Source organism: Natator depressus, chromosome 2 (genome assembly GCF_965152275.1).
Source record: "Natator depressus isolate rNatDep1 chromosome 2, rNatDep2.hap1, whole genome shotgun sequence".
In the NCBI taxonomy this organism is placed as follows: domain Eukaryota; kingdom Metazoa; phylum Chordata; order Testudines; family Cheloniidae; genus Natator; species Natator depressus.
Window position 1 is genome coordinate 152,220,443 of NC_134235.1, and position 25,578 is coordinate 152,246,020.

General features: G+C 39.3%; 1 protein-coding gene across 3 annotated transcripts in view; it reads right to left on the bottom strand.

Annotated features, from left to right (window-relative positions):
- The window catches only part of RECK (reversion inducing cysteine rich protein with kazal motifs), a 141,533-nt gene that overhangs the window by 65,498 nt on the left and 50,457 nt on the right, over window positions 1–25,578 (bottom strand). For 2 of the 3 annotated variants that reach the window (XM_074945139.1, XM_074945138.1), the window contains 5 exons: window positions 8,257–8,290; window positions 6,338–6,535; window positions 5,739–6,006; window positions 2,723–2,902; window positions 1,330–1,542 (listed from right to left, as the gene is read on the bottom strand). In XM_074945139.1, coding sequence (XP_074801240.1) covers window positions 1,330–1,542; window positions 2,723–2,902; window positions 5,739–6,006; window positions 6,338–6,535; window positions 8,257–8,290 — 893 coding nt within the window. Of the gene's footprint in view, window positions 1–1,329; window positions 1,543–2,722; window positions 2,903–5,738; window positions 6,007–6,337; window positions 6,536–8,256; window positions 8,291–9,940; window positions 10,014–25,578 lie in introns of all 3 variants that reach the window. The other variant, XM_074945137.1, reaches the window with a different exon arrangement.

The window sequence follows — 25,578 nt, forward strand, 5'->3', positions numbered from 1 at the left end:
GAACCTTTTCACTGGTTTGGTGGTGAGATGGACAGACTGGTGTGGCAAGGAGCGGACACATAGTTTAAGCCCCAGAAAAACTCACTCTTGCTGCTGCAGAGAGGTAACACAATGGCTTATGGTTCTGGGTGCTCTGCGAAGAGTGTCACAACCCTCCACATACTTAGCATGCATGTGGAGCTCAAAAAGAATGGTTGTGTCTTCCTTTGCTGCTCCTGTCAGAGGCGGGTTTTTTTCCCCTTTACTATTGATGTGGCCCACTTCTCACTTTCACTCCTAATGATTGGAAAGGGTGAGAACTAGGACAAGACGACTCATCCAGCACCATTTGTGTGGGAATTATGGTACCCATTGGTGATACCACCCAGAAAGCATCCACAGAGGATCCAGAAGCCAATACCAGCCGGAAAATACAAACTGTGCTCCCTCAAGAGCGATTAAGAAAACTGAAAAGTTATTCATATATGTGGGGAAATAAGGAAGCTAATGACAGAGAAAAAAGATTATGTTGGAGAGAAAGCATGGGGACAGAAAAAGAGAACAGGAAAACAACAAAAGGGGAAAGAAAACAATGGAAAAAGAAGAGGAAGAAAATGTTATTTAAAAGAAAGTGAGAGATGAAAGGAGACCGAGAATCAAATAAAAGAATGGGGGGAAAAACTGAATTTGAAGGTTAGTAAATTATGCTTTGTTACTTGTCCTACATTTGACTGCAAACCCCCACACCAGGAAAGAGAAAAGAGGATGATCACATCACTAAAAAAAAGAGAGAATATATAACTGTACTGAATGCAACTCAGGTAGGAGATGAAGAGTTTCCACTCTCCCCCAATTCAAGCATTGCAGGGATCAAAGAAAAACAGACAGGCAGTAGCCTCGCAGAGAAATGGTTATATATAATATATATAATTTAGTCTGTCTAGGAGAGGCAGAACGGTCTAGTGGAAAGTACACTTTCCTGAGAATCAGAAGACAATTGTTACACTGATATGCTGTGTGACCTTGTACAAGTCTCTTCTGCACCACTGGTTGCCCTTCCAACCTCTGTCTTGTCTATTTATATAGGTAAAGCAGGATGTAAAAACCTGAAAAATGATCTTTATAATAGAAACATGAAGAGATTCTTCTCTACACCCTATTCAAGTAAGGGCTTAGAACTTTCAACTCCCATTGACTTTACTGGAAGTACATCAACTATTCAGTATCACATTCCTTCTGTGTTTGCCTTTTCTAACACAAGTCAAACCCAGTACTATAGTAGATTGTGGTTTTGGTTTATATGTAAACTGAAAAACTACTGAAGTTAAAAAGACTTATGAATGTACTTACTTGCAGATAATACTTCCTCTAGATTTACTATGACAAGGTTTAATCTGCAGTGAGCAAGCAATTGCCTTCCATGTTTCTGGTTGGCATTTTTTAATGTCAAGAACAGGAATGTTTATAAATGGCATCTTAATACTTCCTTTCTCCCAAAGCTTCATGTCATTCATGGCTCCTTGATCTGACTGAGCATTGCAGCTTCTAAAAAGTTCTGTTGGTCTTAAAGGAAAAAGTTAATACAGCATCTTTATACAGCAGGGAAAAATAAATTTACTTTATACAACAAATTCTACAACCCTATGCTATGTGTCATTAATGGTATAAAAGACAATTGTGAACGCCTGAAAGGAAATGATTTTTAAAAATAATTTCGAGAAGCTACCTTAAAAGTAATAAAAATGAGAAAATAAAGTGTTCAAACGATTTCACCTGTTGTGTCTATATCATTATCTGTAATTCCTAGACAAAGTTGGAGGGATCTAATTCAGTGACAGACTTTCCATATACACATTTAAAATTGTTGATATATTCATTAGTGACCTTGTACCTTATTTTTACATATATATTAAAACTAAATAAGGGACAAGGTTAAAAATGTATACATTCATATTCTTTCAGAGCATATTCACCACCATCACAATCTGCTGGGAAAATTCAAATTCTTTTTTAAAAAGCTGCCTGAATACAACTCTGATTTTTATATTTCTGAAAGAATAAGAATTCTGAAAAAGAAGAGATCATTATGAGACATTCTAATGCTCTCTCAGGAAAATTTTAAAATGTAACATGAAAAACTATGTATTTTGGCTACATTTTGCAATATACAGTATACAGTATTTAAGATAACCCAGCTTTTTTGCTTTTAAGAACTGAAGGTTTATTTATAAATTGACAATTTGGTCTCTGAAATATTTCAAACTAAAGAAAATCATGAAAATAATAAAAAAAGGTCCAGGTTTTGTTTCATAAATGGCACAGCAATTTTAAGAACATTTGTGGAAACTGTATTCTTATGTGTAGAAATAGATACTTATCTAGAACTAGACACATATCTAAAACAAAACAACAATGAGCAAGCAACGTCTATTTGTCTGTACAATGAACAGTCGGGAAAACAAGTAGCAAGATTTTACTATAGACATGAACTTTTATTCCAATCAGCCGCATCATGATAGCACTGAGTATGTCTTTCTGAAGTGTGCTTTGTGTTTCAAAATTAAACACTTTCTCAAGAGCCTTTCTAAAAATATTTTACTTTAATAATTAAATAAAAAGTCACTATCTGATTACAAAACAATCTTTGGGGAAAAAAACCTACAACATGCAGAATATAAATCTGAAAAACATTTACTCAACACACAGGAATTCCTTTATGAAATATTTAATGCATTTATCCTACCTGTTATTAAAATTAGTGCAGTAAGTGAGATTTCTACAGCCCAGCTGACAAGGTTCTCGAACGTCTGCTAAACAGGTCAACATGGAAACTTCAACTGGGCTGTACTCACAAATGCGATCAAATTCTTGCCAACTCTGTGTATTGCCCCAGCTTGTGCTATAAAGTTTAGTGCACAACTCCCTGAAAAACACATTAAAATAAAAGCAATTTTTCAGAAGTCTTGTACCATACAAAAAGAAACTACAGGTCCTCATCATGAAAGCCCACATCCTTCAAAATTCTCACTGAAGTTTTTGACATCCAGACAGTTTGCAGGATTGGGCCCAATATGTGGCTGCAGACAGACCATTCAGGTGTTCTCCAAAGTGAGGAGCTTTCATTTAAATAGCAAAGTAACCCTCTAGCTGTGATGCTTGTGAAGAAAATGTCAAAATGTGAAGTGGGTACAACCAATGCAAAGATACCTACTGAAGTTTGCAGAGAGCCTGAAACAGTAACTCTGAGGTAGAATCGCCCACTCATTTCTGTGGGTGGTAACTCAGATGGCAATAAGGAGGGAAAAATGTCTAACCCCATTGCTCAATTTCAGATTATATGCACTCGTGTCCAAAATGGGGAGCAAGAGAAGATGTCTGTCTTCCCCCAGTACCCAAAGCTTAAGAAAGTTCAGCTGTTTTCATGGTCCAAAAATACCCACACCATTTTACACACATCCTGGGTGGCAAACACTACAGTTGTCCCTTACCCAGCTGTCAAGACCTCCAGCTTCCCCTCCCAGATGACTGCAATACAATTCACATTGAAATATAAAAATCTGCAGCATATTGAAAAACTGAAGGCAGACTAAAATAAATTGAGAATTTATCATCAAATTAAGTAAATAACAAAAGAGATACCATATTGATTGTTCTGCACTGTATTGTTCTATCTTGGAGGAGAAGCAGCATTGCATAATTCCAGGACATACCTCCCACTATAAGATCCTGTTTTCAGTTGCTTATAACTTTGTCAAACATATCCATTTGGGATGAAATTTTACATATTTTAGGTCTCCCTCAGGCAGAATTTTTTTTTAGAAAATTTCAGTCAAAACAGTTTGGCTGTTCAGAGAACGAGATTGAGGGGAGGGGGAACACATTGTTCTACCCACATTAAACTCTGGTGACCTTTTTTTGTGTGAACAGCTCTAGCGCCTGCATGCTTTGGAGCAGGGACTTGAAATTTGGCTAGAGAGGTGACCTTTCTATCAGGGTTGTCTATTTTGCCATCTCCGTGAAAATTCACCCAAATTTTGCAAAGTTACAAGCCATTGAAAAAAAATTACAGTTTGCGCATGCTCAGTAGATTTCTTCGGTTTTATCAGCTAAAATTGCTGACAGAACATGCTCAAGTGTTTTACATTTCTAGTGCCGACCAGACTGTGCATGCACCATCCCCACAGAGCATCCTCTTACATACAAAACTTAAGGTTGTACAAGCAACCTTATTTCTGGCATTTCCTAACTTTTGACTGCTTGACTCTGCAACCTTAATAATGTTCTTTTAACATCACAGCCTGAAAGCCTAATGAAAAATCATAAAATTAGCCATAGGCATAGTATCTTTCAGGTATTTGAGTCTTCTCCCAAACACATGTTAAAATAAAGTGAAAACACTAAGGCTAAACTCATTTATAGCACTGAAGGTGTTTCTGAATCATATGAATTCCAAAAAACCCCAAAACAGATACCGGCGAAAAGTTGTTGGTGGTTTTTTGTGGTTTTTTTTTAAATACATGCAAAAAATCTTCTAAATGTCCGAATCAGTTTTGCTCATAAAATCTGCAAATGGGTAATCTCTTGCTGAGCTTAGATTTTACACAGTAAATTAAGCGGCTTTGCAGGCAAGCGTTTAATTTTGAAAGAAACAGTGGCTTATTATTGAAACCTTGACCTGCTATACCTACAGTTTTAACCAAATTTAATAAATAACCAGATGACAATCAAATACAGAGGGAAAAGGGAATGGAACATTTAGAGAAGATCCAAGCAAGTAGACCAAAAAAAAATCTCGAAATATATATTGAATTCAAAAGTGAATTTTCATTTTACTGCAACCATTTGGGGTCTGCTTTCTGTGCACATTAACACACTTAATCTTTATTATTGCAAATGTTTACAAAACAGATTTTTTAGCCTGAATATCTGCCACAAGCAAATTTCAAATTGTTAATGATTGTAAAATTCATAACTGACACTACTGATAGTTGCTTAGGTTATATAGTATTGTTTCTGTAATCTTACTGGATGATTTAGCTCTCCAATGGGGTAAACTGGGATTGTTATAAATTACTACATAATCTGTACAATAATTTAGGTAACCTATGTCACAAACTACACAACAGTTATGTTTAATTGATTCAATTCATGAATCATTTTAAGAACATAAGAACATTTTAATAATTAAAAATTAATTATTCAAGCATTAAATGGTGTATGAACGTATGAGACTAGAAAAAACTCATGCCATTAGAATACATTATATGTTATGAACTGTTTGCTCAGTTCTAGTTCAGAATCACTACACAGCTTTTGCTGGTGAAGGCCATATTGGCAAGTTTTTCAAGCATATATTTGTGGTGGGTCAAATTGGAAAAATATATGTAGTTGAAGCTTTAAGCTATTCTTCCCCCATTAATTCTTATCAGCAACTAAATGCCCCACTTCATCCTGCCCCAATATCTGCCACTGCACTCAGCCAGCATGGATACAGCATATTCATTGGGTGTTTCTCCAAAATTTGGTTGGTACTCACCTAAGATAAAAGGAGTAGCTCTAGCCTGAAAGATATTGTTTCATGAAAGTTAAAACTGGAGCACAAGATGACGGACACCATGGAGAGGAGCCAATTTGCTGAATTTCTACAAACCACCCCAATTTGATACTTGAATGAGAACATCTGTTACCTGGGCAGCTTCTGGAGCATTTTCACTATTAATTGTTTCTAACGAAGGAGGAGTAACGAAAAGGCTACTGACCTACATGTGGAAGTGTTTGCTTTAGAACAGCAATGCAATTTAGCCCCATCAAGGCCTGTTGAAGGAGGAGGATGCACAGTGACTCCAGGATGAACAGACCTTGAGCTCTCAAGAAAACACTGCCAGAGTGGATCTTGAGGCAGAGGCATTGTTTTACACCCTTCTATAAGTCCATCAACAATTTCAAGTTCTGTTTTCTTTGACATCAGAATCTTTTTACAAGCACTTTGGCAGATATAATCTTCTGCTCTGTCACAGCAATACAAACCTAAATATTCAAAAGAATAAAAATTGTCATCTATCACTGGCAGCTATCTAATGACAACAACAAATGTATTCTTTACCATGCTGCTTTACATTATGACGTGTTCATAAACATTTTAAATAAAATCAACAACAATAGAAGCAGATGCTTCTTTAGTTTTAAATACTAGCAGACTGAACCGTCTGAAGAAAAGCAGGAAGTGATCTATGGCATTAATAGATTATAACAATTAATAACACTCACCCCAAAATCTAACAATGCATTGTATATTCCATTTCAATACAATTATTTTTTTATTTTGGAATGTTATAAACATTTATAATGTTTTACTTACTATCTGTAGGGTTTCTCATTGGATATGACTGTGTGTAGTTGTTCACGCAGTGTATTAACTGAGGACTAATAGAGGCACAGTAACTTTCAACTGCTTTTATTTGTGAAGGACCAGGAGAAGAGTCTGTCCGAAAAATTGCTTGACAATATTCCCGGCAGTTTGTATGATGTCCTGCATAACTGCAACAAACTGATCCCACTGGAAACACATGAAAAAAAAAAAACTATGTGTTCCTGTGCACAGAAACAAATATATAGGAAAAAGAACATACGTACTCCATCAATAAATTCACTTAAAGACTTAGAATGATATTCATACTACTATTCTAAAGAAGGACCCCATTTTTGAAAACTCTACTAAAATAATTATCAGAGGCATGGAAATTGTGTGTGTCTGCAGGCTGGTAAAGGGGCCATTATTTTCTGGGTTCACCAAGGGTGGAAAAATCCTTACAGCTAGTCTTGGGCTCGAGAGAGAGTTTTTGTGACACAGTCAGATTTTAGTTTCAGTTATTTTGCTTTTACATATTTGTAATACAACCATACATGTATTATAGTACAATTAGAATATAGACACGAAGGACTAAAGAGAGCAGCTGACCCCTGTAACCTATAGGATAGCTTAGATTAAGAAATAAACAGAAGTCAGGTTTTGGACCTAAGTGTAGAGAGGTCTGGAAAACGGAAGTCGCTAGTGTGAGAAAGTTAGAGATAAATTGGAGATAAAGTTTTATGGGAAAGTAAAAGTTAGCAAGAAGATGACCCAGGGTAATGTTACCGTTATGCTTTGTTTATAACAAGCTTGAGCAAGTTTTTTAATTATTGTTTTTAAGAATTGTGAATGTTTTATTAAAATGCTATCTGTATTGATAGTATGGGAAGGACTTTGGCCCAGATGTTAATTTAAAGAATGTGTATGTAAAGAGCCAATAAGGAGGTGGCAGAACTATAATTATGCTATGGTGCAGTTTAATGTTAATTAGTATTATAACAGATTATAAAAGGAGTAGTTTTGCTAAATTGCAAGAACGCTCCGAGTAACAAAAAAGGATACCATTAGGTTCCAGGAATATAAAACTTTACTTCAGTCAGTGGACTGATCACCGATTAATAAACTCAAAGATAAAAAAGTGTAAGTATAATTGTTGTATTGTATAAGAGATAACTGCATGCCTGTTTGTTTAATTAATCATTTTCCTTTTAAATAAAGGTTGGTTTTTATCAAAGTGTCAATCAGTGATCTAAATAATTTTTCTGTAACCGACCTAGATGTTGGAACCTGAAAAGTAAGTTGGGTTTTATTGCACTCTTATCTTTAAGAACTTAATATTAATTGGGGACATTTCAACATAAAAGTTATAAAAGGTTACACCCCAATTCAAAAAACAAGAGATGCAATAAATCTGGCTCATTCACGTAAAATATTTGTTCCCACATTATTAAATACACAGACACACTTCCTGGGAAATGTTTTATCAAGAGAGAATTCCATGTGTGTAACTTTTTTCATTTCTTCCCCTCCATCCTTTTTCTACTAATAGAGACATTTGTAGCAAGACAGTAACTTTGTTGATTGAAGTTTCATCTATGCCTGTTACTTATTTTTCACTTTAAATCATAAAATGGAGTAAAAGTAGCAGAAACAGATAAGCTTCGAAGAAACTGTTCAAATGCCCCAGTAATAAAAAAAATTAGAGAAGATAAACAGATATACACATTCACATCTAAACTAAATATATATACAAAAATACACACAAAGCCTGATCCTGCAAACACTTAAGCATATAACTTTACTCATGTGCTCCCTCCCTCCCCCCATCCCTTGCAGGTGTAGGGGTGTAAATACTAAGAATACAGAAGGGAAAATAAAAATGGACAAAAATAAACATTAATAAATTTAACTATATAGAGAATACTTACTCTCGTTTCTGTTAATGCAACTAAAAAGAGCATTCTGCAAACAAAACAAAAAACAATTACCAAAAAAAAGAATTTCACATATCAATAAAAGTATTGAGCAATTTCTTAACATTACACAGTATTTATTTAACAAATAGGAAGTCATTAAAGAAACATTCTACTGTTAAGGTGTACCTAAATAGCACAGTAGAAGTAGAAGTGTATAATGGATAAACGGGCATATTTGCTTAAAAAATAAGGAAACGAGGTAAATAAAAAGAATTTTAAAAGACCATGTATCATTCCAAATTCTTTTTGCATATTTTAATGGAACACATAGGAAGGTTAATCACCTAGACAGAAAGATCTTCATAAACTACCTCAAAGATAAGGAATAGGATATACAAAGACCATATTAATGACTGTTAATTTAGGGACAAATCCTGCAGTCTAAATTTACCCATAAATCCATGGGAGTTTTAGCCTGCATAAGGAATCAGTATGCATGGCAGGCTAGAGCCTTCAGTGAGTCCTATCCCTTGGAGGCAAATGAAAGTACAAACAGCAGGAAAAATTCAAAAAAAAATTTTACAAGTTCATGTGACATGACAGTTACGGTACAGAACAACAATATTACTGTCACCAAAAACTTTAGAAAATTATATTTTAGAAGTTCAGTGGACAAAGAAAGTGTTTTCTCATCTAAAATGAGAAAGATAAGTCTTGTGTGCAAACACAAAATAGACACACAGAAACTTGACAATAACGTGGCTTACTAGTTAAAACCAGTAACTAGGTGGCAGGCAGATTTTGTATTCTAATCCCAAATAAGCAAGTGGGGAAAGTCACTTGACCTCATTGCAAGGCCAGCCTTCAAAGCAGTAAGCCATATTGGCCACCTCAGCCTGTGTTTACAGACATGAATAAGTAATCAGCTCTTACGGACACGAATAAGTTGTCTGTGTGTACAGAACATTTAGATGCTGATATTACTTAGGCAGTAGGGTGTAATTACCTAGTTTTAAAACTGATCTTGATAAATTTAGGAACTGGATAGTAAAATGGAGTTGCCTGCAATAACAGGACCAGATGCAGTGAACTGTGAGGTGACTTCAATTCCCATATTCCTATGTTCCCACAAAAAAAAAAAAAAAATCTCACTGAATTTACTCCTAAAGGTAAACCATTTGGCTATTTTTTTGTCACATGGAGGCAAAATTCTGAACATCTGATTTGTTATACTCATATATTAATGATCGTGTATGCCAACACAATAACAAAAGCATGTGCTTCTGCCAGCAGATCTTCTTTGAAATAAAAGCTTAATGTCATCAATTAGAATAAAAGTCTCTCTTAACGTGACCTTTGTCCACCTTAGCTTGATAGAAATGAAATATTTTTTGTGAATCTTTCTTCATTATTTAACTTATTTTCTTTTGGCACTTCTCTCAGTGAAAAGTCAAACAAAAATTAATCTATTCATTTTCCATTTCTGACTCATACTGTAACACCAATGTAACAATGTGTGGACAAAAACACTACAAGAAAATGTTTGTTTAAAAATCCCTTAGCATATTTAACTGGAAACAATTTTATTATCTGAGGTTTTGAGGAACCTTATTTCTTATAAAACCTAAATGCTGGGCCAAATCTGAATTCAGCGTTTCTAATTTGGTTAATTACAAATTTCATTAAAACTCTTCACCTGATCTTATCGATCTAGATTTTTGCTCAGCAGAAGCTTTAAGACGAGCCTTGTCTCTTTATGTCTCAGCAAACTAAGATAGGAAAAAATGATTAAATTATTTACCACAGTAAATAAACAAACAACTCCAAGATCATGTCCTCTAGATTTACACCCTAGGAAAAAAGTCACTCAAAGAGGAAGACTGACTCTGAGAAAGGGGAAGCAGCCTAAGAAGGAAATGCCATAGCACAGGCCCAGCAATTAAAAAGACAAAAAAAATAAAACACATATTACAGAAGTGACTTACTATACTATTTAAAAGGGAAAAAAAGCATGCAAAAAGGTTTGTAATAAAGGGAAAAAATAGTGATAAAGGATGTATCTAGGTGAGTGCCCAAACCTCTGCTGCTGCAACATCACTATAATCAATCAAGTTACTTTGATGGCTTCTGGTGGCCAAAACAGTCTAGATTGTGAAAATCAGATATGAGTTTTTAATTAAAAATTTTATTAACTAAACTAGAGACACTGTAAAGTCTAAATTGACCCAGAATTTGGTTTTATAAAATACAGACGTTATGAAGTCAGTGGAGTTATACCTGCAGAGAATTTGGGCCTGAGTAGGCTCCCAGCTCACAGGGCCTTCAACAGTTAAAAGGTACAGGGAAAGATTGTTTGAGGTCACCCTGCCTTTTACACCTCCAGAAGGTGGAGAAGGATACTGACCCAACAAATGCTGCTTTCCAGAAGGTTCTGAGTGCACTTATCCCAAGAGTGGGAGAATCTTGAATTCTTGGAGAACTGATTAAAAAGCAGAACCTTCAATGAAAACTAGATGCTGTATAGGGGCTAAAATACATATATCCCAATGAAAGACTTGGAATAGAAGAAGAAAACTGGGGAAGGAGGAATAAACTGCTAGGAAATGAAATTTGAACATTTTGCTTCAACTGATTCAAATGTGGACATATTAAATAAAGGCACATAATAGATGACCATTTTCCTTCATTAATGTCCCAATCTTGCTCCCTGTGAAATCAAGTACAAAGTTCCCATGTGTTTCTTTTCTTGGGAAGATACTGTAAAATGATGTTCTATATGTAAGACTATTTTAGATAAGAAAACCGAAAAACATTAATGCTGCTCCCTTTTTCCCGTTCTTGTTCCATCTCCTCTTCCATTTCAACCCCAAACACACCCATGCTAAAGACATTCATAAGTAGCCACATGATCTTCACATTCTGTCATACTGTCCCATAGCTACCCCACACCTTTTGGTCTCTGAGGGGGTGAGGGGCAGGGGCGTGTTTATTTTTGTTTTCCCTTTGTATGTCTATGTAGATTGCAAGCTCTACAGAGCCGGGGCTGTATCTTCCTACATGGTTATGCAGCATCTAGTATATTGTGGAGGCCATAAAAACAACAACAACAGTAATATGAGAAATTGGTCTTCCCTAAAGTGTAGCCAGAATTACATAAGAGGGAATGCATCTCACTGAGTAGCTATACCCTGCATGAGACCTATCAAACCAACGGAGTAAGATCCTGGTTCAGAACACCAGAGGAGAGATAGGTCTCAATGGTAGCACCTATCAGCACTCTCCTCAAGAAACTGTCACTCACCTGTAAGGCTAATTGCTACCAGGAAGTTTTGTTATCAGAGAGCAGGGATATAAACTCAGTAGGAAAAGGACTGTATAGTTCTACTGGGAGCCAAAAAAAAGAGAAGTGAGTTTCTTACTGAACTGAGAGCTGTAGGAAATTTACTCCTATTGAGTATGAGTTACAAGACACTCAAGCATTCTTGTTTCTGTTTGAATCCTGCCTGACATATGGGTTTATTTTATGTTGAGGCCTGAACTGCAAGCCCAGACTTTCTCGCCTTGGTGCAGTCATCACATTGACCAGGGTATCAAAATACTGTTTTCTACATTCTAATAAAACTGAAATTATCTGACATAATCAACTTTCAGTCTCAAGGAGATACTTAACAGCCAGAGGCTAGATTCTAAGGAAGACAGTTCTAACATTACATTTTATAACTAGACAGTCCACTTCCTCGGTTAGCGGTAGAAAATGTATTTATTGTACAGAAAAACCCGTTATCTTCCACTGTATCAACAGACAAGCACATTTCTAACTTCAAAGGGTTATTATAATAAATTCAAGTTCATGAGTTATTGAGATGTCAATCATCAGTCATTCTAACTACAAGTCGCCATTGTTGCTGACTTCTGATCCATAGAATGGCTGATTATTGATGTCTCAAGAATTTCATGACACCAATAAAGTATACAGTTACTAAAAACCACTAAAACAATGTATCTTAAACACACAGAAATTCAAAAGACTATCTGCTCAACATAATGGTCCACAAACAAAAAATAATGATTAATACCACCACCACCCAGCTCTTATTATACCGATTCTCATCAGTAGATATCAAAGCTCTTTACAAAGGTCTTTATCATTACCCCAAAAAGGCATCCTAGTTTTATCTTCATTTTTTCCACTATTCCCCTAAAAACCTTTAGTACTGTTTAGGGATGAGCTCGGAGACCCTCCTAACTTGCTTGAGGTACACAATGCCACCAAACAGATGAAGAACAACAAGGCAGCAGGTCTAGATGGGATCCCCCTGAAATCTTTAAAGACGGTGGACCAGAGCTAATTCAGCAGCTTTACCTGCTTATTCTTAAAATCTGGATAAAGGAGGAGATACCCAGTGAAATGAGGGATGCCCAGATCGTCACCCTCTTCAAGAAAGGGGATAAAGCAGATTGTGGAAATTATCGTGGTATCTCCCTCCTGGCCACTGCAGGCAAAGTTCTGGCACGGATCCTTGCAACTCGCCTTCTTACCCTGTCAGAAGAAATTTTACTGGAGTCACAGAGTGGTTTCCGACCATGTCGTGGAACTGTGGATATGATCTTCACAACACGGCAGCTGCAAGAAGAGTGTCGGGAGCAAAACCAACCACTGTACATGGCTTTTATTGATTTAACTAAAGCCTTTGATTCAGTGAATTGCCATGCCCTCTGGACTGTACTCTCTAAGATTGGATGTCCTGATAAATACAGCAATGTCCTAAAATTGCTTCATGATAACATGAAAGCAACTGTTCTGAGCAGCACTTTCAAAGTACAAACAAGAGTAAAACAAGGCTGTATCATCACTCCAACCACGTTTACGGTTTTTATAACCGTCATTCTTTACCTACTTGCTGGGAAGTTTACAGCCGGCGTTGAAATCACTTACAGAATGGACAGCAAGCTGTTCAGGCTTAGCAGGCTGAAAGCCAAGAGTAAGATCTCCACAACATCTATTGTGGAACTTCAGTATGCTAATGACAACGCCATCTTTGCGCACTCTGAGAAAGATATTCAAACTATCTTGAATGTGTTTGCCGATGCTTATGCATGTCTTGGTCTCACTCTTAATATCAAGAAAACTAAAGTGCTCTATCAGCCCTCTCCAGATGAGGTATTACATGCCCCATCTATCAAAATCAATGGAGTGGCACTGGAGAATGTCAATCATTTCCTCTACCTTGGAAGTCATCTTTCATCCAAGGCAGATATTGATGCAGAAATTCAACATCACCTGAGCTGTGCCAGGGTAGCTTTTTCTCGTTTACGGCACAGGATTTTTGAAGATCACGACATTCAAACAGACACCAAGCTTCTTGTTTATCAAGCCGTTATTTTCCCAACACTATTGTATGGGTCCGAAACTTGGACAACCTATAGACATCACTTGAAAGTCCTTGAGAGGCACCATCAACGCTGCCTTCATAAGATTCTGAAGATCAAATGGGAAGACAGGCACACCAATATTAGTGTCCTCGAAGAGACAAAGACCACCAGTATCGAGGCAATGATCATCCGTCAGCAATTCCACTGGACTGGTCACATTGTCCGGATGCCAGACTATTGCCTCCCAAAACAGGTTCTGTTCTCTCAGCTGAAAGAAGGGTACCGTAACGTGGGTGGACAACGGAAGCGATATAAGGACTTACTGAAGGACAATCTAAAAAAGTGTAATATTGACATTGACACTTGGGAGACACTTGCCCAGGATCGCTCAAAATGGAGTGAAGTCCTACATGATGGTCCCTGCATTTTGAACTTGTTTGCCAACAAGCTGAAGAGGACAAGAGGTGCAGAAGGAAGGAAAGACTGACTTCCAGTCATGGTCAACTGCCTCCTGCTAAGCCTGAAAACATCTGCCCACATTGCAATAGAACTTGTAGTTCAAGGATTGGCCTTATTAGCCACCTGAGGACCCATAACTCCCATGGAAGATGATCATACTTGGTAACGAGTGATTGCCCATCATCATTAGTACTGTTACTGTTTTAATATTTACTTCCAAGTACATAGCAGTTACTCATTATGCCTCAGACAGTTTTTTTTCCCACAGTTGATGGCCGAGAGCTTTCCACAAACTATTGCTGCTGCCACATCAATCTTCATTTCAGTCCTCTGGGTAGCAATTTTTCACCTGATTCACTTCAGATTTTACCCCTTTCCTGCCTGTGAGGCAAATCTGTCCCCTTCACCAAATCAAGCAATTGGGCTGAGGCAGTGGTGCAAGTAGAATTCATTTCTTACCAGTACGCTGCACTCATGGAAGGGACACAAAAGGGGGGCACCAGCTAAAGGAGGGGCATGTGACCTCCCCACATGACCCCTCCCCGCCCCCAGCCCAGAGCCCCGTGCTCTCCCCGGCCCCTCCCCATGATCCATGCCACATTACCTGTGGGTGGGGCTCTGTTCTCCTCCCACTGCACCGGAGACTTCTGAACCACAGGGCTCTTTGGAACCACAGCACCTAAAGGAGCAGACTGTGGGGATGCTGGGAGGCCCCATGCTGGCAGCTCCTCTAGTGCAGCTGTACCCCGCCCCCAGCCCTGTCCTCCGGCTGGGCTATACAGACCCCAGACAGGAGACGCAGCTGCGTGGAAGGGCTGGGGGCAGTACAGCCACGCCGGAGGAGCTGCTGGCAGCCCCATGTTCTGCTCCTCCTGTGTCTTTCCAGTACAGAGTACCGGCTATAAATATCTTAGTGGTATGGTGTATTGGACCATACTGCTGTACTTGCACCACTGGGCTGAGGAAACAGAGAGAACTCATGGCAAGAGGGTTTTTTACAGACAGAATCATCATCCTATAGCTGCAAAGTAAAAACAGAGCAATTCTATTATTGCTACAAAAGCCTCAAGGTTGCAATAATGTCCTTGGAACTCTTCTCCATCCCCGTGGGTGCAGGGGCGGTAGCAAATTGATCTGCATAGCCACAGATCCACCTGCCCTGCATAGCCACAGATCCAGTGGCATCACACCTTCAGCATGGTGGAACACAGGGAGCCCTCAAAGGAGCTGTGCTCCACAGCAAGTGTCGGGTATGGACCTACAGGGTCCCAACATTTCCCCAATCTTATGTTGTGGAACCACAATGGTCCACTTTTAGATATGAAAAGGACAGGGTTTGTCCCTTTATCAAAACCCACAAAATTGTGTGTGTTATAATGTGGTAGAAGATCATGGTCTCTGTGAGACTTCGGCTGCTTTTATAGCATAAGAAAAAAAAGAAAACACCATGCTCTCTTTTCAAACTACAGTTAGAGCTAGAGAACATTTAAAAAAATTTCAACAAACATTTTGTAATTCGAAAATTTTGTAATTTGAAATTTAATTCCTGAAAATTTTCAATTTTTTAAATTAAATTGAAACAACAAGATTAGCATTTAGCAGTTTAATTGTTCTTCCCTCACTTTTTCCTGCCATTGGAAAAGACAGAGAGGGAAAATCACACTTTAAAAAAAAACCAAAAAAAACCCCCCTTCTTTTCCCTCCTGAAAAGGTGGGTGTGGGGCTCAAAAAACTAAATGGATTCTTCCACAACCAAAAGTATTTATTTAAAAAAAACCCCATCAGTCAAAAATCTGCCAAAATCCAAATAGATTCTGTCAAAAAACATTGTCAAAAATATTAACAAAATTTGACTAGCTCCAACTTGTGCTTTTTAAAAATAATTTGAAAGAAGCATTCCAGAAACAGCTCAGAATCTTAATACATCTTAATATCTCCCTTGAGTACTGTGTTGCACTGATAATTTTATATGAATAAATAAATAAGGCATGAAATGATAAAGCATTCCAACATGTCTACTTAGTGTTAGTTTGTTTGGAAAAAAGATATGGTTCTTCTCATTTGATTAGAGCTGTAAGACAGCAGCTTTGTTTCAATTAAAAAAAAAAAGGGAACACACTTCTAGGTTACTACCCCTGCACTTCTCAAATATAATGGTCTCATTTAAATATTAACAAATCTGTGAAGAGGGTGAAACTCCTCCAATCTCCTCTGAGCCCCAATACCATGACAGGAAAGTCCCATTTAGAAATGAAAGGCCTGTCCTGAGAAAGTCAGGAACATGAAGTCATTAGTCTACATTTTCAAGAGTGACTAGTGATTTGGGGCACCTCAAGTTTTGGACAGCTTAAGGGAACCTGATTTTCAGAAGAGCTGAGCACCTGCCCACAGAAAATCAGGCTCTAACATGTTTCAAACTGGGCACCCAAAAACACGGGCACCCAAAATCAGTCACTTTTGAAAATTTAAGCCACTGTATTATTCATATTTCTGTATATATTCATATTTATTTAGGTCAGAAGGGACCATTATGATCATCTAGTCTGACCTCCTGCACAATGCAGGCCACAGAATTTCACCCACCACTCCTGCGAAAAACCTCTCACCTATGTCTGAGCTATTGAAGTCCTCAAATCATGGTTTAAAAACTTCAAGGAGCAGAGAATCCTCCAGCAAGTGACCCGTGCCCCATGCTACGGAGGAAGGCGAAAAACCTCCAGGGCCTCTTCCAATCTGCCCTGGAGGAAAATTCCTTCCCGACCCCAAATATGGCCATCAGCTAAACCCTGAGCATATGGGCAAGATTCACCAGCCAGATACTACAGAAAATTCTTTCCTGGGTAACTCAGATCCCATATTAGTGCACATCCGTTCTATAAGTATAATTATGTTTTGTAACCATTTTGTCACAATCATCTGAACTGATTACAATAAATGTTTTAATCATACCCACACATCAGCTTTTTTTCTACAACACAACCATCTGTCAGCTATGTTTTTGCATCTACACCAAATAAGCTGCCTTATCATCTTTGTATCAATGTATACTGGGAAAATCTGGGCAGCTATTCAATAGTACCCAAAGGGGAGCATGCCCAGAAAATATACACAAAGGTAGTAAACTCTGTGATGTCTGGTTGTACAGGGAGCAGGAGGGCAGAAGGATCAACAAACCAGTCACATAAGCACTGTTAGCAGATTCTGTCCATATAATAAAGCAACAATGTTACAAATGGAATACAGTAAGACAACCATGCGACAAGTAGGCTGCTGGCAAGGATGCAACATTATTAGCAGCCATAGTTACTAACTGAATACTGACCATGTTGTGTGTAGACACAAACAATGTTTAGTTGCAAACTCATTTAAAAACTAATGAGAACAGGACCTTTACAACTTTTAGGCCTGGTCCACACAGTAACATTTAACCATTTGTACTCAGTTAATGGAGTGGTTTGCTCAGACAGTGTCTTCTGATCACACAGAAGGCAATCACACTTTTTTCTGAGTAACCATGACAGCTACCAGCGTTTCTCCTCAGCAAGAGACCTGCACTGGAATATGGTTATCTTCATGAAATTGGTTCAGCACACCATTCCCCCCCCCCGCCCCGCCACTCATTTTGCAAGACGGACGGGACCCCTTAATCATGTCTGTGTACCAAGTGGGCCAGTCCTCCTTCCATTCCACTTTCTGGATAGTAGAGCATCTCAGAGTGCATTACCCCACATGGTGCAGCTCTGTGCTGCTGAGGGTTAGCCAGTTTCCCAGAAGGCACTGATACAGTTAGGCAACATGATAGAATGCAGCTATACAAACATGGTTAGGATGGCATTCTAGAGAAAACCAGGCTGAGGGGGGAACACGATACCAGTCTTCAAATATATAAAGAAGACAGTGATCAATTGTTCTGAATGTACACCCAGGGTAGGACAAGAGGTAATCAACTTAGTTTGCAGCTAGGATGATTTAGGTTGGATGGTAGGAAAAAACTGTCTAGTTATAAGGATAATTAAGCACTGGAACTGGTTATCTAGGGAGGTTGTGGAATCCCTGTTACTGGAGGTTTTTAGTAACAGGTTAGACAAACACCTATCCGAGATGGTCTAGGTAGTCTAAATCCTGTCTCGGTGCTTTGGATTTGACTAGATGACATGATTAAGTCTCTTCCAGCCCTAACATTGCTATGATTCTAAAAACTGCTATATGGTCATAAACTGAACTGTATAATTTGTAAATTAAGCTGACCATGCCTTTAATTGTAGTTTGTCTTAAAAGGGCTACTAACCATGATTTTATACCTAGAGGCACAGTCACCTTAACTAGTCACAAGTAAGGTATCAAGTGATCAAAAAGCTGCAGTCACAAAACAGAGATATTGGGGGCAGGGGAGGAAGGGAAAGAAGACGACAAAAAAGGTGAGCAGAAAAAGGAATATGAAGAGCAAAATCACCTGTCAGATAGGAAAATGGGGCTAAAAAACAATTTCATAGAGAAAGGAAAAAGAAAAGCACATCTGGTGCTCCATTTTCAAAATCCTCATTTTACATTAAATGATCAAAGATTGCAAAATATAAATTTATAACAACATCATCACAGAAGTATGATCTCTGTTTTAAAGGAACCTATTCTGGCTGCTTCTTCTGTATGTGAAGTTGCAATCCTCCATTTGTAATACAGTATTTTCCACAAACAATTAAGATATCACCAATATAGCATAATGACTTCCAGGGAGGAATAAGATTTGCCATACATGCCACTTTTTTGCTAGCTAGGCTAAATTAGTAACAAAAAATGCCTCAAGTAATAACAGTTAGTTAAATAACTGAAAAGGCAAACAGAGTTTATTCTCCAGATATATTTTTCAGATTTCTCTGTGGTATCAGAAGATCTTTGAATTTCTTTTGGACCGTACTGCAGGACCTACTGGTTTCGCTCTTTTTGGAGCTCATCAGCTGCAGGCAACGGCCTAATTAGGGTGTCAAACACACTGTCTACATAAGGAACCTTCAGTATCAGAAGAGAAGCTTCTGCATTTGCAGTGCTGAATACAATTTTTTTTTAATTATTGAATAACCTGCATCTTGAATGAAGAATGACAGCTAATGGAATTACTCTTACAGTGCAAATGGGAAGTGCATGTGGTGGTTGGTGCTTACAGTCCTGCATTAGATCCCCCACTGACCATCATGGCATCTGTATTATGTGTACCATATGTGGACATAGTTAGCTGGTGAAATGAGCTATTACTGTGCAAACACCAGCTAGGTCATAACCAGTTTGACTGTAGAGACTAACCAATTTAAATAATTTCCATTTAGGCATATTCCCAACTACATATACTCTATAAAACTTGTAGTACCGTTTCGTTCTATCAAATTACTAACCAAAGCCTTCTCAATCTCTAAATTAGTTGGTAAATTGTGAGGTTAAAGAAGAAAGCCAGGAGGTAAATGTACTGGGTTTAGTGGGATTTAGTGACTATCTTCACCAAGAATTTCAGATGTGGGTGTAAGACCACTTAAACCTTATGGAGTACAGGAAAAAGAGGATCAGCCACGAAAGCCTAGAGCAGAGGTGGGCAAACTACAGTCCGCGGGACCGTCCTGCCCTGCCCCTGAGCTCCTGGCCCGGGAGGCTCGCCCCCAGCCCCTCCCCTGCTGTTCCCCCTCAGCCTTAACTCGCCACGCCACCGGCGTAATCCTCTGGGCGGTGTGGCTGCAAATCCCGGCCTGACCCGGTGCTCTGTGCTGCGCAGCACAGCTGCTTGTCCTGGTGCAGCCACGCTGCCAGCCACCAATGCTCCAGGCAGCTTGGTAAGGGGGCAGGGAGTGGGGGGGGGGGGCGCGTTGGATAGAGGGCAGGGGAGTTTGGGGGGTGGTCAGGGGCCAGGGGTGTGGACAGCGGTCGGGGCAGTCAGAGGGCAGGGAACAGGGGGTTGAATGGGGGCAGGGGTCCCGGGGGGGCAGTCAGGGGACAGGGAGCATGGGGGGTGGATGGGGCAGGGGTCCCGGGAGGGAGGCAGTCAGGAAGGGGGGGGGGTTGGATGGGGCGGTAGGGGCAGTTAGGGGCAGAGGGTCCGGGGCGGTCAGGGAGAAAGGGTGGTTGGATGGAGCAGGGGTCCCGGGGGCGGGCAGTCAGGAAGGAGAGGTGGGGGTTGGATGAGGTGGCGGGGGGGCAGTTAGGGGCGGGGGTTCCGGGGGCGGTCAGGGAACTGAGAGCAGGTGGGGTGGATGGGGCAGGGGTCCCCGGGGGGCCATCAGGGGGCAAGAAGCGGGGGGGGGGTTGATAGGGGGCAGGGGCCAGGCCACGCCTGGCTGTTTGGGGAGGCACAGCCACCCCTAACTGGCCCTCCGTACAATTTCAAAAATCTGATGCGGCGTTCAGGCCAAAAACTTTGCCTGCCTATGGCCTAGTGCTTATTCACTTTCCCAGATGATGTAAAATAACAATAAAAAATACTTTCAGAAATAGACTGTATAGAGAACCCAAATAATCTGAACTTCAAATTTTGACAGGACAAAAGGGAGGCTTGTTTCCAACCCCACAGGTTCTTTACAACACCTATCTTTTAATGGAAGAAAGAATGAAGACCAAGAGCCCTGGAAAGTTAAATGATCACAATACATAAACTAGAAGATGTGTCTTGGTAGTGACCAAAGCCTTCCCAGGCTTGCTAAAACTAACCAGGTCACCTTTCATATCAAACTATTAAGAAGCAAGGTAGACAGAAGGCTTTAATTGTCTTAAATTTGCACCAAAGATTGTCTCCATTTCAAGGAACAGGTCTCTCCTAGAGCTTTTATAAAAATTTGAATAGAAATTTTTCCACTTCTGGTGAGTGTTTATTGTTTAAATTAACCATGCTGCTTTTGGCAGAAGGAGTGGGGTCAGTGGATAGGGTTTCAATTAAGGATCTGATCCTTAATCTGAAATAAGAGCCAAATGAAATAGGCAGAGTGAACTGTGGTTCCATTGACACGGCTAGAAAAGCAGAACATGAAAATTGGTAGCTTACCTCAGAAATATAAGATTTACATATACCATGTGTCTCATCTTCTTGATTACATTATGAAGACGACACAGAGAATGAAAAGCCTGAAGGAAGTGCTAACTCTAATCTAACAGATAAGTATCCATCACTGAGTGGATGATTTTCTACTCTTGAATGGGATAGAAAACAGAACTGTCTCTGTGCAAATTATGGTATCACCATTTTGGGGGGGACAGTTCTGGCTACAGATTCCTTCCTTTACTGATCTTCTTGCCCATGTCTCAAGTCATCTACAAATAAATCATGATTCTCCGCAAGATGAAGGGCAGCCAGAAAAACACGTTTTATCCTTCACACTCAGATCCATGGTCTCCCATCATCACAGTTGGATGCAAGCGTCTTTTCCTCTACCTTGTCCCTTTTTCACATCAGGCAGAGTGGAAAATTGAACCTGGGTCTCCCACATCCCATGGGAGAACCCTAACCACTTGCCTAAGGGTTAGGATACTCCCATGGGATGTGGGAGACCCAGGTTCAATTCCCCACTCTGCCTGATGTGGAGAAGGTATTTAAACAGGGGTGTCTCCCACTTCACAGAAGAGTGCCCCAATCTCTGGGCTATGGGATATTCTGGGGCAGGTCTATCTCAATCTCTTCTGTTGAGGCAGTTCCACTTTATTCAAGTATTTTATACAGTCATTGGGCCTGAGACAGAGAGAATAACTCTACAGCCTGGTGGTTAGAAGAATCATCTTCAAAGTCCCTGCTTCAATAGCCAGTGAATTAAAACATCATTCACCCACTTCCAGAAACAAAGGATCTCAGAGATAAGCATACTGACCACTTAGCTTCAATACATTTATGTTCACTCTGGTTGCTATGAACATTCAAAGGCCAAGAACAGTCGCATGCTTTAGGGGTATGTCAAACAATTTATGAGCCTTTTCCTCTATTAATGAAAGTACTAGATTTAGAGGACCCAAAAGCTCTTTGAATTGTTGGTAATCTGAGCACGATACTGAAGCTACAATGATACTACCATCAGTAAATGTAGAAATTGTTTGGACAGCTTCAGGAAACTCTGAAGGCTCATCATGCACCTGCTCTTCATTACCATTAATAGCAGTCTTCGACAGTATATGCTAACCACACCAGCTAGAGGTGGTGGAGACTCTTTGCTGGTGAGACAGGGACAAATTCTGTACTTCCCTGCTGAGAGCAAAGGGGATCATATTTCTCCGATGGCCTTTTTGGGACAGAGGAAAGAAAGGAAGCCATTGACATATTGGTCACTTTACCCATTTGGCCAAAAGCCACCTGGTCTTAGGGTATAAGGAAAGCCCACAGAGGAATTCATCAAGAAACTTCAGAATGGAAAGACGATCTGGAACCAACAAAAGAAAAAAAGATCGAACATCTCTCTAGAATCTTCACTCTGGGGATTCTCTGATCAGACTCCATTCCAGAGGAAGCAGAAGACAATTCAGAAAAGCTCTCAAATCCAAACCCTCTGAAATGGGAGTAACATCCTCCCTATAGAAGAAGAATGAAGTGCAGTGATGGGGAAACCAGATTACCTGGAGTCAGAAGAGATGCATCACTATCTCCTAAGAAGTGGTAGTGAAGGTTGCTCCTCAGACCAAAGAAACTGAGCCAATACCGGGGTCTAGTCAGAACTAGGAAGGCCAAGACAACAGCAACTGTTTGATCCTCTAGCACAGGATTAGGGAGTCACCCTCAGCTGCAGCCTTTAGATCCAATGATATACTGTCCCTGGACCTATGAGATTTGTAGATGGAAGTCCAAGTGAGGTGTCCAAGAGAAATGGTTGACTGATATCTCTAAGAACAGTGTCAGAAGTTTTAAAAATAATGTTCCAGTATGCAAAAAGTAAACGTGTGGACCAAGCCCTAGGACACAGAACACCTTAAAAGAACCATGAGATCAGGAAGATTTCTTGGGGCACATCAAACTGACCAAGACTTGAATCCAAAAGATGGATTCACTATACCAGCCATGCTTTAGCACCACCTCCATGAGAAACAGCCTTAGCCAACACTCGTTTTTACATTTGGCCTAAAGAGAAAAACTGGCAGAAACCAAACATTACACTTCAGCGATTGCCCGCTGCTTAAAGCAACAAGCTTGCTGGTCTGTAAAGGGTATTTTTACATTACAGGAAGGCCACCACTTGAAATCACACTTCCTTTCAGCCTTGACCATGTCAGCCCTGTGAAACGAGTATGAGTTTTCCAGGGTCAGGACCCACAGTCAATTTATTCATATATTAAAGCTAACAGAATTAGCCATGACTTGGAGTCAGAACCACAAGCAATCAAATTGACAAGTAAATTGGGCTGGTTAGTGTCCTGGTAACTCAGACCCAGTATGGAGCTGAGGATGATATCAGTACCAAATGGAACCTTGCAATGGTACAAGCTGTAATAATTCTAACGAACGCTTTTTTTTTGCTCGACAATTCTAGATGTAATAAATACACTACTCTGACAAGTAAATCTAGCAGTGAAAACAAGAAAATTTGAGCCAATGTTCTGTTGAGAATAATGATGTTTACGAAGTCTATGTTGGTGACAGAGGAACTCAGGACATTTGGGGACATAGTGACATATGTGCCCTTACACTGAACATTTGGATACAGGAGAAGGCATGTGCATAGCCCCAATGATAGCCGCTTTTAGATCATTCCATGCTCACAGTAGGGAGGACATGAACATCTCAAGAGTGGGAGCACGCAGAGGAGATCAGATGAGAACCAAAAATTTCAGGCTGCATTTTTTACAGGAAGTTATTAGCAATATTCACGGATTTCTCAGCCATTGACTAAAACAGAATTCCATTATCCTAAGATCTAGAACAAAAAGTAACTTTGAAGCTGCTATTCACTGAGTGTAAAAAGGTATGTTTGAGACATATTTTTCCCCATACAGAGCACAGCATTTGAAGCACATGCTCTTGCGCTGCTTTTTAAAAGGTTTTAATTAATGTAGGAAACATGAAAAAGCTACACAAAAAGAAATAAAATGTTGCAAAAATTAAAGTAAATAAAAATACCTTTTAACTGTCCCAGGAGCACCAGGAGGAGTGCCCAATATTGTTCTGTGCAAAAAATAATTTTTACAGTGAATGCGAGGAACAGAAACTAAAAACTAAGGAACATTTCCACTTACATTTATCAAAGATGGCTGCTGCTATTGCTACCAGAGTTATATTATTATTGGTCGATGTCTACAAGACACAGTGAACTAAATTAAGAGAAACTTCAGCCAAGACTTACGAAAAGTGCACTGCATTTAGCAGGATAAAAAAAACAAAAAACAAAAAAAGCCACCCGGAGTTCTTAATGTGTAGGGAAAAGCATAGTCTGCAGTGTGTAGGACTGACATTTGTAGTGTATAAAGGGAAGTTACAGTGCTGCCCCTTCAACACAAAAAGTGACCTCAAGTAGGCAATTACGCCCTCCCAGTCTATTATTTCAGGCATTATATCCTACTTTGTCATATTTTCAACACAGTAAACCTCAACTCTACGCACATCTTAATTATAAAAACTCACATGCAGTTTCCCTCCCCTGTATCCCACCTCTTACTTGTCTTTTACCTACCTTTTTGGAAGGAGATGAACAGGATAGTAGAGAGCTGGAAGAAGTGAAGAAGGAAAAAGAAGAGATATACACAGATAGAAAGAGGATGAAAGGAAAACAAGAAAAAGCTGCTGAAAAGGAGCAGAGAGAAAAAGGACCACAAAAAAAAAAGTTGAAAAAACCCCCAGTGAAAGAAAGTATACTTCAGCTGCATTTTATAAATATTTGGATAGCATTGTTAAACTTTTAAAAATGTATTAATATAATGTTACCTGAACACAATAATAAATATTTAGTAGCTAAAGAATAGGTGCTTTACATTTTCAAAGCAGTCAACAAAAATCATTTATAAACCCACACTTACAAAATTCACAAATTGCACAATAGGTGCAAATATACCAACCAAGACTTACATATGATTCACACACATTTAAAGTGACGCTGATCCCACAACATTTATTGAGGGAAAAGTGTCTCCAATAAGCTCTGAGAAAAGTGTCACTTTGGTGACAAAGTGAATCTATTGTGACACCAACTTGTAGAAAATGGCCTCTTTGGCAACCTCATTTCATGTGCCCCCCTCCTATTTCTTCCCTATACATTATGCTCCATCTTTGTGGTCTTACCTCACGCTTCACACTTATTGCGCTGGTGGTAGGCTGAAAGGAAACTCAGATGCAGATGTTCCCTTAGCCTCAAGCCTCTGCTGATTGCTAAAAAACACTAGCGCAGCTCATCTGACTGTATCTAAGAGGCATCTTATAAAAGTTCTTGGGCAGATCCATATATACCGGTATTATGTAATAACAAGCTATGAAAATTTGAAAAGAAGGAATTAATTGCATTTCAGGTTCTTTTATTTAAGTTACCTAGCTTTTATATGATTTGTACTTAGGTACATAGCACT